Here is a 13,028-nt window from a genome sequence, read left to right on the forward strand (position 1 = left end):
TGTTGGTTCCAATGACCTTTGTACTGGCTGTACTTCAAGGTGAACATTCATGATCAAGGCGAACACTTTTAATCGGAGCATTCGAAGTGTTCATTGAAAACATGGCTGCTTCAGGACAGTCCCTCTGTCCCAGGACAGAAATTTGCTTGTTGGGACAGAAAAAAGTTTTACCCTGTTTGTAAAAAAAAGGTGTATTTTTGTAAGCTTAAAATGTTAGATTTAACAATGAAAAGCAACAACATGGACTCCTAAACAATGAGTGGGACAGAAAAATAAAGCTGGAGCCCTGCTTGATAGCCAGTTGATTTTACCCAAGGGAAGGATGGTTGTTTGGAAAGGCATCAGTGGAGGCAAGCTTCCAGAAAATGATGGATTTTCTGCTCCCTGGGGGTCCTTATCATGTGGTTGACACAGCAAGGAAAAATCATTTCAACATGGAGGGGGAGGGCAGGGAGGAGTGAACTGTCTGTGCTGTGGTATCTAGGGTGACAGATAGAGGTCAAGAGCAGGCACTCCAGCAGACCCTATACATAACAGCCAGGCAGACAAGTGGTATCCACATCAAGTGGCCGGCTTACCGGGCCAGAGGGCAGGGAGCCCCTACAGAGAAGTGGTCTCCACTTCACAGCATCCAAAAGGACAGAGCAGAAGCCGCAATGCAAACTTTTAGAGAGATGTTCCTGCCAAGTCTCTGGTGCACCAGTCTTTGGGGAGATGCACATTCTTCTGTGGTTAACAAAACACATCCAACATGGAATGGTTAGCAGAGGTGTACTTGTGCTGTAGTCTTAGTATTTCCCTTTGATGTAAGTCAAGTGGATCCACATTGTTTTTTGAGAGTATAAAGGTATATTAATGTCATGCTATGTAGAAATTTGTGTTATGTTTGCAATGTAGAGATATGTGTCCCTTGACACAGATATGATTCCATCATGGCATATCATAGAGGTTATTAAGTACTGCAGCGTGGTTTATGAAATGCCATGAAGCAACTTAAATAGATTTAAGCATATTCAAGTGCCTGTACAAAGTGTGGTAACAAGATTTCCTGTTAATATCAAAGAGTGATAAGTGCCCTCTCTATCTGATGACATCATCCAGTTCTAAATGTTGTCATAACCAACCAGCAAGAGTCCAGGATGACCCCTAGGGTCCTCAAGAGGTCAAGGGAGGGTCAAGTCCCACTGGTCAGAGTACTTCCAGTTGCTGGGCTATAGATAGGATGTACATGAATCCGGCTTCCAGACTTTTTGCCCTTCAACTTCAGATGTGTTGTATGCAGATTCAATGTGAGACTCTGATACATAGACTGGCTGGCTTTATCCACTTTTATAATCTCTTATTCAACTTCATGTCATAAGACCACTGGTCAGAGCAGGGCCTGTGAATTTATAAAGTGGAAATATCATTGGTCGATATTCACTACTAGGTCTGTCAGGTGCATAGCTGCTCTAAAATCAGAAATGATGATTAACTGAGATTTCAGAGTTTGTGTGTTTGGGAAAAACAAGCAGGGTGTATTCTGAGATATAAACTTCATATGATAAAGGTTATGATGAAGAAGAACTTTATTGCACGACAATTGTACATGGTAAAGTCCATCTCTGAACCACTGTCTAGACGTTATGTAACAAGGTCTGGGGTACATAACAACAGGTTGAAGGAATGCCATGCATTTTTCTTCCAGACATAGCCACTGGCAAGCTTCAGGCTAAAGTAGAACAGGCTCGGACAAAAGACATTGATCTCAAGGTTAAGTACATGCCCTGCATGAGGTCCAAGTGTGGGTCTGGCCAGCTATCCCACATGTATACAGGTGTCTAGTGTTAGGGAGTAAGTGAGCCAAGCCTGGACTTCTAACAGATTTATACTTTGTGGTTTCCTTGAAGTGCTATAATGGAAGACTGACTCGCCAAAGGGTAATCACAGCAAGCAAGTGGCTGCAGTTACTATTAAGTACATGTAGAGTAGAGTAGAGTAGAATTATGTACTGTACTTCATAATGATATATTCGCAGCCGACCGATGATGATGATGATGATGATGATGATGATGATGATGATGATGGTACAGCAGTGGCAATAGTGTAGTACCCCATTAGTTATTAAAACGGTCATCTTTTGTTCTGTGTATGCATATAGGTACAACTGTATGTAAGCAAAGTTATATATGTTGGTTACACTAATAATCAGTACAAATGTTTTCTTGGAGACATTGGAAACTTTCATATCATTACCTGTCAACTGGTCATCATTTGTGCAGTGTTGAAGACCTCTGTATACTATATAATGAGTTCCTTACCGTTTGATAAACCTCTCCCCCTTCCTTCCCTAGCCTATCAAGTGTGGAACCAAAGCCATTTCCACACAGGTGTCTTTGACTTTGATCAGATCCAAGTGCATCTTGTGCTCTTCATTAACGAGCTTGCCACTGTCACCTATTGAGGTTCAAGGTTAAAGACAAACTCATGTTACAACCAAGGATGACTAATCCTCTGGTGTGGCTTTTTTCCCTTGAGATAAAGCTGCTCAGCAGGCTAAGTTTAATCTCCTAACTAATCTCTCCCACCTGTTCCTTGGTAGACATGGGTTAAAGAAGTTCACCTGGCTATGGTGAAGGCTGTGCAACTTCCTTACACTCAACAGTTGTGTTTTCTTAGGACTCAGACTGTTACATCTTTAAGAGCCTCCGGATGTCCCTGTAGCTGCTCACAGTTGAGCTCCAGGTTCTAACTAGATCGTAACTGGGAGACCCAGGTTCATATCCTGGGAAGGGCATCTCAGTGAGGGCTGCACCTATCTTTAGGAAGGGACTTAATGGAGACCTGTGTTTGAGGAGGTGCCTCGAGCACATTAAGGAGGAAAGGCTGGCAGCCCCTCCCTGTGTGTGTGTATCTGTGTGTGTATGTGGAGGTAATGTAAGCCTCTCCTTTCCTGGTGGGATATTGCGATTGGCAGGTGCCTTTTATCTTACTGGTATGCTGCATGTATCTGAATGTCTGGATCCAGCAGGTTCATATTACTGCCAAAGCTTCAGCTTTGCTGCTTATCTTTTGTACGTGTAGTTTCTGAAATGTATTTCTGATATCATAAGCCCTTTGACAACTGAGTAGCAAAGAGAACATTTTTTTACTACATCCAAGCCTGTCTCAAATGACCACCCAAGGGACATGAAGAAAATGTTCACACTAGACAGGTGGTCACTATAGTAAGGATTCTTAATGCTTGGGTCAATGGGAACCATAATCTACATGTGAGCGTCCACCAGCAAGTGGCCACTTTCAATAAGGTAGCACAGGTGATCACTAGTACAGGTTTGACAGTACATTGGAATTTCGGACAAACTTCCTTACCTCCCTCTCCAGTGTTTTTAAAGAGCAAAAGTTTCAGGTGACAAAGTTGTTGAGTGATGGAGCCAGATAACATTGGATTCTAGGAATGAAGTGTAATTGATAGAGCAGAACTGGCATCCGGAGAAAATGTAAACAGGAAAGTATTGTCTTCTGATTCTTGAGCTTCACTCTGACCCTCTGTCTCTGGAGCCAGAAGTTCAGGAGTGGTAGAGTCAACAAACTTAGGAAAAGAGCAATCCAAAGCAAAACATGGCAGCTTTTTTCCCATCTGAAAATACAGTTGCTGTAATATCAAGTACGTCTTATAACAAAGGTATATGGTAACTCTAATAACGACAGCTTATGACAAATCAAATATTCTATTTTAGCAGCTATCAATTTTATCTGCAAATCCACCTAGTACATTCTTGAGGCGATGTTTAACTGTAGCTAAAGCAGCACGATGGTGGTCTAATGCATTCCTTGAGTTAGTATCATCCTACATGGACCAAAAACAGGGCCTTGGGTTCTGATGAACTTCAGATTAACAAAACAAACAGCGAGGAGAAACCTGTCCTTACCTGACCTCTTCTGACAATATTGCCAAGCCTGTTGGCTATAGAGTATACCCATGAGAGAAGGTACCCTTGTGATGCTGCCGTTTTCTTTGAAGTCGCTCTTAATTAAGCCTCTCTATACAAATAGATAGCAATGGATAGCCATTTCGATTGTGTTCCTTGTTTAACTAGATGGAGAGTCTAAAAGGTCTAGCCATATAAAAGCAATTAAAGTTCTCTTTTGTGTCTGCTGATTATGGTAAAAACCCCATGTGTCTAGATCTTTTACCTCCTTTTGTAACTCAATACCGGCCTTTTATGCCAGTCATTTAAAAACAGAGTTTTGGCAGTTGTAGAGAAGATCGTGAGAACGAGCTGTATGTCGTGACTAGGTAAACTAGACAGAACAGACTGCATCCAGCTATCTATTGAATCACTTGATAGCCAGACAGTATCCCACACCGTGGAATGTAGAGATGTGAAAGATTCAATCAGGCCCTGACTAATTGAAGGTCAAACGCATCCCATGACATTGAGGTACACACTACCATCCCTTCTTGATCTAAATTTAGTCCTAAACTTGGTCCTGATGCACTGGCAGGGACTTCAAGCAGGAAATGAATTTGGCACAGATGAAAAGTTGAAGTTGAAGTTCACCCAGATTTGAAGCCAGTTCCAGATCTGATACTTCTAGAGTTTGTGGAAAGATCAAGAGAACGTCAACAAGAAAAACGACAAGAAAACACTCTGAATCAATGTTACAAGTGTAGTTGCAAATTGCCAACACAATGTACATGCATCTGTAAGGTGTGATGCAGCACTGATGGAAAACATCCTTTGAAAATGGATTGCACATTTCGGAGCCCTGTGTCTCCCATAAGAGCTTCACTCCCACCTCACAACCTTGGAAGGGGTTATGAGTGAGATACTCCCTCACTGGCCATGGGGGCAGCCGCAGCTTCAATGCATTTGGCTGCTTTGGAATATGAGCTTTAGGGGAATAACCTTGACATTGCAGTTAACAGACTTGATGGAAGTAAAAAGAACTACAATGACTAGCATCACAGTGTTGACAGGTGTCCTTTTGTCAATCAAACCATACAACTTTCTTACAGAGAAGCTTCCAACGCTGTTTCAAATCATTTGACCATGAACAAATCTTTTTGAGTGTGAAGAATCAATTAGACTTGGGGATGTCAAAGACATTGGAAAAGCCTCCCTAAGGTGAACTAATACTTACTCAAGGGAACTTAGTTATATAAGACCTATCCTACTTCTTTGCGCTCAGCTCCAAAAAAGCCTTGGAGATTGTTTTTGTTTTTCAGCTTAGTTGCTTTGATCTTGTAGCATTTCACAGGACCTTTTGCCAGCACCTAGCCACAGGAGTCTTCATGCCATCATGGTAACCCGTACCTGGGGCATCCAGACAATTTTTCTCACCAGCAACTGTGACATGCAATGGTGCGATAAAGTCTCTTCCCAGCATTCTTCAGGTCCTATAGTCTGCAACAGGACACTGGGCATTCAGTAAAAAGTTCACAGAGAGTTACAAAGAAGATGTTATACAGTTGTTACTTCTTCTGGAGGTGCCAATATGTGGGCACGTTATTAACCACAGGGACATGGAAGACACCCTCAACTGTCACAGCAAATCACTTCAAGGTGGAAACGTAGATTAAAAGCTGCGCTAAGAAGAAGGTCAAGTGCGTGCAGGTGGGCCTTTTAGGAGAGGGACACAACCTCTCAAAGGGAGCTGGATTCTTTTCTAATCACAGTGATGAACTCATTTGAAGGGACCTGTCACATCTTAGCACGCACATGGCAAGGTCCAGGGTAGTGCACAATATCTCTGGAAGAGGTTAGAATAACTTCAAAGTTGAAGAAACATTGGACCGCTTTCAAGCTGCAATGTTGCTGCATTCTCCGATTAGTGCACACAATTCCATATCATCAGTTATAGAATAATATCACTCGTAGAATTAGTTTGTGGTTAAAAAGTACCTGCTGAACTACAGATCTTACTCAGTGTCACTGACGAAAGATAGTGGATGCTACCGTCTGACAGTTTCCAAAATCATATCAAGTTGCTTGAGTAACCATTCTTTGGCGAATATCACTGTAACTGAAAATGTCATAGATAGAGTTCATTGTAGAGAGGTTGTCACTTCAAAGGAAAATATCCTAAGAAATAGGTAGATCCTTGTGGCAAACTTGACCAAAACATCTCTACATGTAGCAGGCACATGTTGCAGTCAGAACCAAAAGTTCATTGACCTCGCAGTAACTAGGACTGAGCTGATGCTTCAACCTTCACAAGACAGCTCTAGTATAAATCTTGGTCATTAACTTTATATCTTACACCAGGTAAATCTGAGATTTGTATCCTTAAGTGATGTAAGAGATATAAGCTTTATGAGGGATCGGATGTGAAGATTTTAGATGCATGTACTGTGTGACAGTTTTATGATGGTTTTATCAAATCATATCATCTTTAATCATGTTGGATTTGAATGTTCATTCAACTTGCACAACAAAACCTTGTCCAGATCTAAAATGAGTTGAAATTGCTTCCAGCACTAGTAATTTTTTGAAGGTTGCTTCTTGTGATAAAAACTCTTTCAATGTCTTGTACAGCTGCTCATTGTTGTGATGGGAGGAGATGTGCTAAATGATGCGACTCTTCTTCTGTCTCTGTTTTTTCATTGCGTTATCTGATAGTCTTTGCTGTCAGAAGTTAGTAATTCACCACAGACCTCTTTTCACCTACATGCACCATTACACAAACACAGGCCAAGGCCTCCACATCGGGCACTGTTAATTAACCGGTGGGTCAAGGTTTAGATCACACTTGAGATAATCCCATAAAACACAAATCCTCCAAGGTGTGGAAGGTTATGGTAGGTTATCTTCAGTTCGTGCCCAAGAAGTAAGAAGTGCAAGGTCAGGAATGTTATCTGAGGTGTTCTGACAACTGAGTTGATGGTAAGATACTGTACTCTCCAAACAGAGGTTGAGTTTCGGCTTGTTGACGCCTTTTCAGGCATTTTTGTCAGGCTTTCTATTTTGTCACGGCTTCTTTCAGCTACCAACAACAACCAAGTAGAGGTCGGGTTTCGGCTTGTATTTGAGTCAATTTGACGCCTAAAATACGTCAAAAACAAGCCAAAACCCAACATCTGCTTGGAGAGTAAGGATACTGGTGAGACAGTGGTCACAACAATCACTACATGATGGGGTGCCAGGTTGCTGTTATCTACCTGTCATGAAGTCTTATTTGCATGGAAAACGTTGAAAAGTCCAAACTTTTTAATTGCGCTGTTTAGATGATAACTAGACATGACAAAATACTCTTGTCTAAGAAAAGTTCACACTTCCAGGGTGAACTTTTGATTAGTCCCAGTAAGCAAATTTCTGTCCTATTGACAGCCCAGCTGAAATATGTCATCTTGCTGTTGACAATGAACCTGACATTTATGTAACACTTCCTGCTTATCCTTTTCAAAACCAGGGTGGCTGAAAGTCCCAATTAACTTTATGACATGAGATTGTGCTCGGCCTGCTGAGCTGGGAATTGTGGTGTGTCTCTTGTTTCTTCGATCATCGGTGGTGTTCCTGACTCATCAGCTCTGGTTCAAAGCAAATTTGTGTTTACATTTATTCCCCCTGAGTTTGAAGTACAGTCAAAACGGCCCAAGAAGACCACTCAATAAGATCTGGTCTATATGCACAGGTGGTCACTATAGACAGGATTCTTTTAAATTGCTTCCAATGGGTCAATGGGAAAAACCACAAAAAAGTTGTCAAACTGGCCAGGTGGTCCTTAGGTAGAGGTGATCATTTGAACAGGTTGACTGTCATATAACAATGCATCATGATCTTGTTTGTCTATACTTGCTACTGCTTCCAGCTATTCGGAAGTCCTCAGGATTTTTGATAATATCCTTCAGCTTGAAAGATAATACTTGACATATTCATGTCCATTGAAGCTGTTTCTTGTGTACTTGACTATAATATCTGGTGCCAACATTGTAAACATGAGTTATTGGTACCTTCTGGTACATTAAAATCTTTTGTGGTATCCATAAATACTGTATAGTTATAGATATAGTTAAGTGTCTGAAAAAGTGATGCTTGCTCTTGCTGACACAGTTGGTGACAGTGACAGTCTTGATCCAGCGTGCGTGGTCGTTAAAACTTATGATCCAAACACTTGCAGGATGTGTATAGTCTAGTTTATATTTCTTCCTGATTTGAACATGAAAAACATGCTACATTATGTAGTACATGTACCTGTATGTTGTCAAAGAGTTTTATACTGGTCGTCAAGTAAATGGTGCACTCAATAACCTATGGCAAGTTCTAGGTCAAGAGTCCAAGCCAGTTGCTGACATAGTGCAAGAAAAAATAGGATTTAGTTTATTTTCTTAGCTTTGTAAGACTTTGAAATATCAGTTGGCTATTGATAAAGTTCCTCTACTTTTTTCCATGTGAAAATTCATGCAACTTGTTTAGAAAGCCTGCTTGAGAGGCTCTTATGAATAGTATGACACTGTGACATGCAAGATTACCTTGTTGCATGTTAAGAGTCTCAAGCATGTTAAAGAACCCAACACAGTTATCGATAGTTAACGATAAGAGAAGAAGTCTGCCCCGAGTTTCTCCAGCCAAAATGTCAGCCTGATCGATGGCAAGTAGCCATTGAAAATCTTAATCTAAATCAAAAGCATTACACTTAACTTCTACAGAGTATAACAGTTTTACGGCCAAATCAATGAGTTGCAAGGTCTATGATGTACATGCATTAGTGAAACAATGTACATGACTTGTATGAGTCCTCTTTTATTAAGACTTAACATGTGATTACATCAATGTTGAGGCTGTTTTTTGTGCCTAAGTAGTACTATTTTTTGTCTCTTCCAGCTCTTCCATGCAGGCAAGTTGACAGGAACCCAGGTTGCCAACCTCAAGGCCAAGTACACCGAGCTTCATGACACACTAAGAAGGTTGGTAGTGATATTTCCTATTCTTGAACACAGAAAGATGTTCTTTACCTTTGTTGGAAAGTACATGATTAAGTCATTCTTTACCTTTGTTGGAAAGTACATGATTAAGTCACTGACTTGCGATCATTGTATGTTAATTACACTAATATGTAAAACATGTTAAGATTTATGGTGAGTCATTTCAAATTGTTAACATTGTCATGTATGTACAGTCAGACCTGTCAAGCAACCACCTGCCGCAGGCAACCACCACCAGTCACAAGCCACATTAAAACAGTCCCTTCTATTTTTACATAGTCAACCCCACCCTGTTCTGAGCAACAACCTGTCCGCAGCAACCATGTTTCCTCATTCCATTAGGTGGTTGCTGTATCTAGGTTTGACTTTATTGACAAGTCCTGTTCTTCCCTCCTGTCTCCAGTACCAGAGACAACGAGCTGAAGCTGCTCCAGGATGCCAAGACGTACACGGCCGAGCTGGAGATACAGAGGGTCGAGCTGGAGAAAGCCGACAACTTCCCCGAGAGCGCCAACACCGAGGTCAGCAAGCTGCGCGCCCAGCTGCTCAAGCACCACAACGACCTCGCACAGACCGACGAGAGGGAGTACCAGCTACAGTACAAGATCGACAAGTAAGACAACTTGAGACAGGGTGGACTCTTGTCCATCGTAACGATCTTACACTCAACAAGACTTTCTTTGCCAAATTTCCCAGTCGGAGTGACACCCCTATGTTACGACACACCTACATGTATGTTTGGACACCCTTACGTTCTGACACCCTTATCCTAGGTTTAGGATTAGGGTTAGGGGGTGTCGGAAAATAGGGGTGTCGAAACATAATGGTATAACCCAGGGGGAAATTTGGAGAGAGCGAAATGTAGGGGAAAATTAAGTAAGTCATGTTGAGATTAAGCTTGCAAAGATGGACAAGAGGGGTGATGAGCAACCTTCCTTTTAACATCCATAGCTAGCTTATATTCTCAAAGACAAGCTGTTGCTTTTTTGTACAGCGATCTTGTATGCAGAAGGAATCTATTCATTTTGGATGCACAGTGAAGTACCACATGATTTGACTTCCATACGGTATATGTGTGACAGTTACATGTATGTTGGATGTCTGTGAGAAGAGTGACTTTCTGCCAAAATCTAGTTGAAATATGTGTTTTTGTCACTTTGATGATAAAATTTGTTCTCCCTCCATCAGCCTCCATGAAGAGAAGCGACTGCTTGAGAGGGAGTACTCCAGAATGCCCAAACCTGGGGTAAGGATGAATTCTCTACTTGTAACAGAAGCAACAAGAAGAATCATTAAATTTTGAAATTGCAAAGTCAGATTTTTAGTAAATTTGCCCGGGATGAAGTAGCAAAACAGAGAAAAGAACTTCATGAGCTACTGTTGACATAAAGAATCGACCACGCTCAGGCTGATATTTTGATTCCTGGCTGCCAACATCACTAGCAATGAACCAAAGTGTCTTTCTAGTCTTCACAACATTAACTTTGACGGTTAATTTGTTTCATATCAGAGATATCTCATTATCACATACTTTTAGAAGCACTGAGACGCACAAGGTGAGAAGTAAAGGTCTCCTGGCTCCCGGGAATTGAACCTATATCCCGACGCACTTACCACTAGGCTAAAAGGTCCAGACCAGTTAGACTGGTCAGTAAGTGGCGCTTGAACCACACTGTCGCAGCAAAACAGAACTTGGTAGCCATCTTGGAACTACCATCAATTATATAATACAAAACCAACTTTCCTTTTGTTGTTGTCTGCACTTTAAAAGAGGATTAGATTTCTTAGAAGCAGGCTTGCCGACCTTTCTACCCCGAATGTTGCCATGAAGTTTATAGTCCTCCATTAGACTGAGAGAAAATTTGGCAACGATTGTAAAACAGGACATTTGCTCCTCATCAGCAGGTCTAGCCTGTAACAGTCTGCAGCAGTCTGGAAACAATTGATAAGGATATACAGTGGCGATACACCTTTTGGAATGTAAACCGGCTGCGTCACGCATGTTGATCCACCTAATGAAAGTTCATTGACTTATCTTTCAAAGCAGAGAATTAAAAACTCAGAAACTACTTTTTTCAAATACCGATAACAGATGATTTTAACCTGCAGAATCTGTAGAAAGTAAGCCACAAATATCCAATTTTCTGGGCAAGTGATTTTGGGTAAATGGAAAGAAACAACTCAGTTGATATTGTGGAAGGCTCATGATTGCAGACAGATAAGAACCAGAAATAGTTTTGTCTAGGAAGTTCCTTAATTTCTCAAGCTATCCTTTTTTCTGATGCCTGAAAGATCTAGAAAGAATCCAAAGTTGACCATCTGACTTATCTCTAGACATAACATAAAGCTATGCTTTTGATGCCAAAAGAAACAGACTGAGGCAAATTGAGTGTGTGTAGCTAGTGTTTTAGATCGTCTCTACAGACCGACTGCCAAGTGTTATAAAAAGTTCACAGACCCGTCATTGTCCTATAGCAGTGAAAGGTCGGTAAATTTCTAAGAAAAGACGTCAGAGATCAAAAGGAGATTTTGCTATTTCGTGTGAAGAAGCTGCCAAAATTGAAAATTGAAGGTAGACACAGTAACAAGGTTGTCTGTCCTGCTGACATGAACCTACTGTGAACTATTCTAATACCACTGGTATCTAGTAAATCTTGGACTGTGTCAACCATGGAGGTCCAAAAGGAGCCTTTCCGACTTAAGCTTCCTTCTTTGAACTTCTTGTAGACAGTTCCTCAGATAAGATGTTCATTGAAGTATTCTGACTGTATCTTAATCCTGGGAACGTGGCTTGAGGCCCTGCACCCACTCATTGCCCATTAATCTTTGACTGTACAATTCCCGTCTTTGTCAAATAATTAATCCACCGCTTGTTTGACGTCTTTTTACGCACTTCCTTGTGTGTTAAGAATTGCCAAATTAAAGATCCTTCTTCAGAATGAATTCTACCAACACAGATGAACATTCAAGCCCCAAATCTTGCTGCCAGGTCTTTAAGATGATGATACTTGTATTGAATGTAGTTATGTAAGGAAACTTTGAATTCTATATACATGACATCTCCACAAAACTCAAACAAACTAATTTGCATTGTCCAATACAGATGTTCGGAGTGTCACATTGTGAATGTAACCCATGTGTCTAATTGTCTTGCACTTTAAAAATATGCAGGATGCTATTTGAGGGCATCTATGCCTCAGAAGTTACCTTTACCAAACGCATGCATGCAATGAACCAATGCTTCTTACTGATGAAAGGAAAAGGTTAGGAATGTTGGCACAGTGTTGGACGGTACTCCCCTCATTACATGTGTGCTTTGGCTGCCATCTTGAGGTCTATCAACTCGCAATAAATCCTGTCTGTACAGAAGAGATGTGCGGACAATGGACACTTTCTGTCGATAGATAGGAGGAATTCCTTAGATGTCCTGCCAGAAGCAAAGCCTGTATCTGATTGAGCTTGTTATCTAAGGTTATACAACACCTTTTTATACACTGACACAGTGCCACTCCCAGGAAAGATTCTGCTGTGTGTATTGTGAGAGGTAAAAAACTGACCAGAATGGGTTGAGCTGCCTGACCAAATTCCAAAAAAAAGATAGAAAACTTTAGGATAAAAAAGTTCTGCCGCAGTACCAAGTTCACACACCAGGGGGCCCAAAATTAATCTTGATCTTCGTCGGCTTTCCAACACCTAGTACTCACATACCAAATGTCATTGGATACATTTGGGCAGAGACAAAATCGTTTAATTAGACGCGCCCGGGAGCACGCTGCCTGGTGCAACCCCTTATCAGTAAGTCAGTTCCGTCAAGGGACCACGCGGTGAGGCACTCAGTTTCTCACCTCTCTCTACTTGACTTTTGGCTGTGTAGGGGTGTGGATAATTACAATGCATCCAAATGTTCTAAAGTTATGCTGACCACACGCAGACAGGCACGCAGACACACAGACGCTCCAAAAACAATACCTCCATATGGCTGGAATTCAGTTTGTACCTGTCAGGATCATGCTAATTTGTACTATTGTTATCTCTGTTCTGTCAACTGAGATACCCTAAATGTATACATGATGAGGAAGATAGCCTGCTTATTAGAAGGTTCCTAATTATGTACTGCAAA

At 41.2% G+C, this 13,028-nt stretch overlaps 1 protein-coding gene across 1 annotated transcript in view; it reads left to right on the top strand.

Annotated features, from left to right (window-relative positions):
• The window catches only part of LOC136434866 (coiled-coil domain-containing protein 146-like), a 59,732-nt gene that overhangs the window by 24,330 nt on the left and 22,374 nt on the right, over positions 1-13,028 (top strand). The window contains exons 3-5 of the mRNA XM_066427949.1: positions 8,808-8,890; positions 9,312-9,521; positions 10,097-10,154. Of these exons, the coding sequence (XP_066284046.1) occupies positions 8,808-8,890; positions 9,312-9,521; positions 10,097-10,154 (351 nt within the window). The remainder of the gene's footprint in view (positions 1-8,807; positions 8,891-9,311; positions 9,522-10,096; positions 10,155-13,028) is intronic.

This window comes from Branchiostoma lanceolatum, chromosome 5, assembly GCF_035083965.1.
Source record: "Branchiostoma lanceolatum isolate klBraLanc5 chromosome 5, klBraLanc5.hap2, whole genome shotgun sequence".
Taxonomy (NCBI): domain Eukaryota; kingdom Metazoa; phylum Chordata; class Leptocardii; order Amphioxiformes; family Branchiostomatidae; genus Branchiostoma; species Branchiostoma lanceolatum.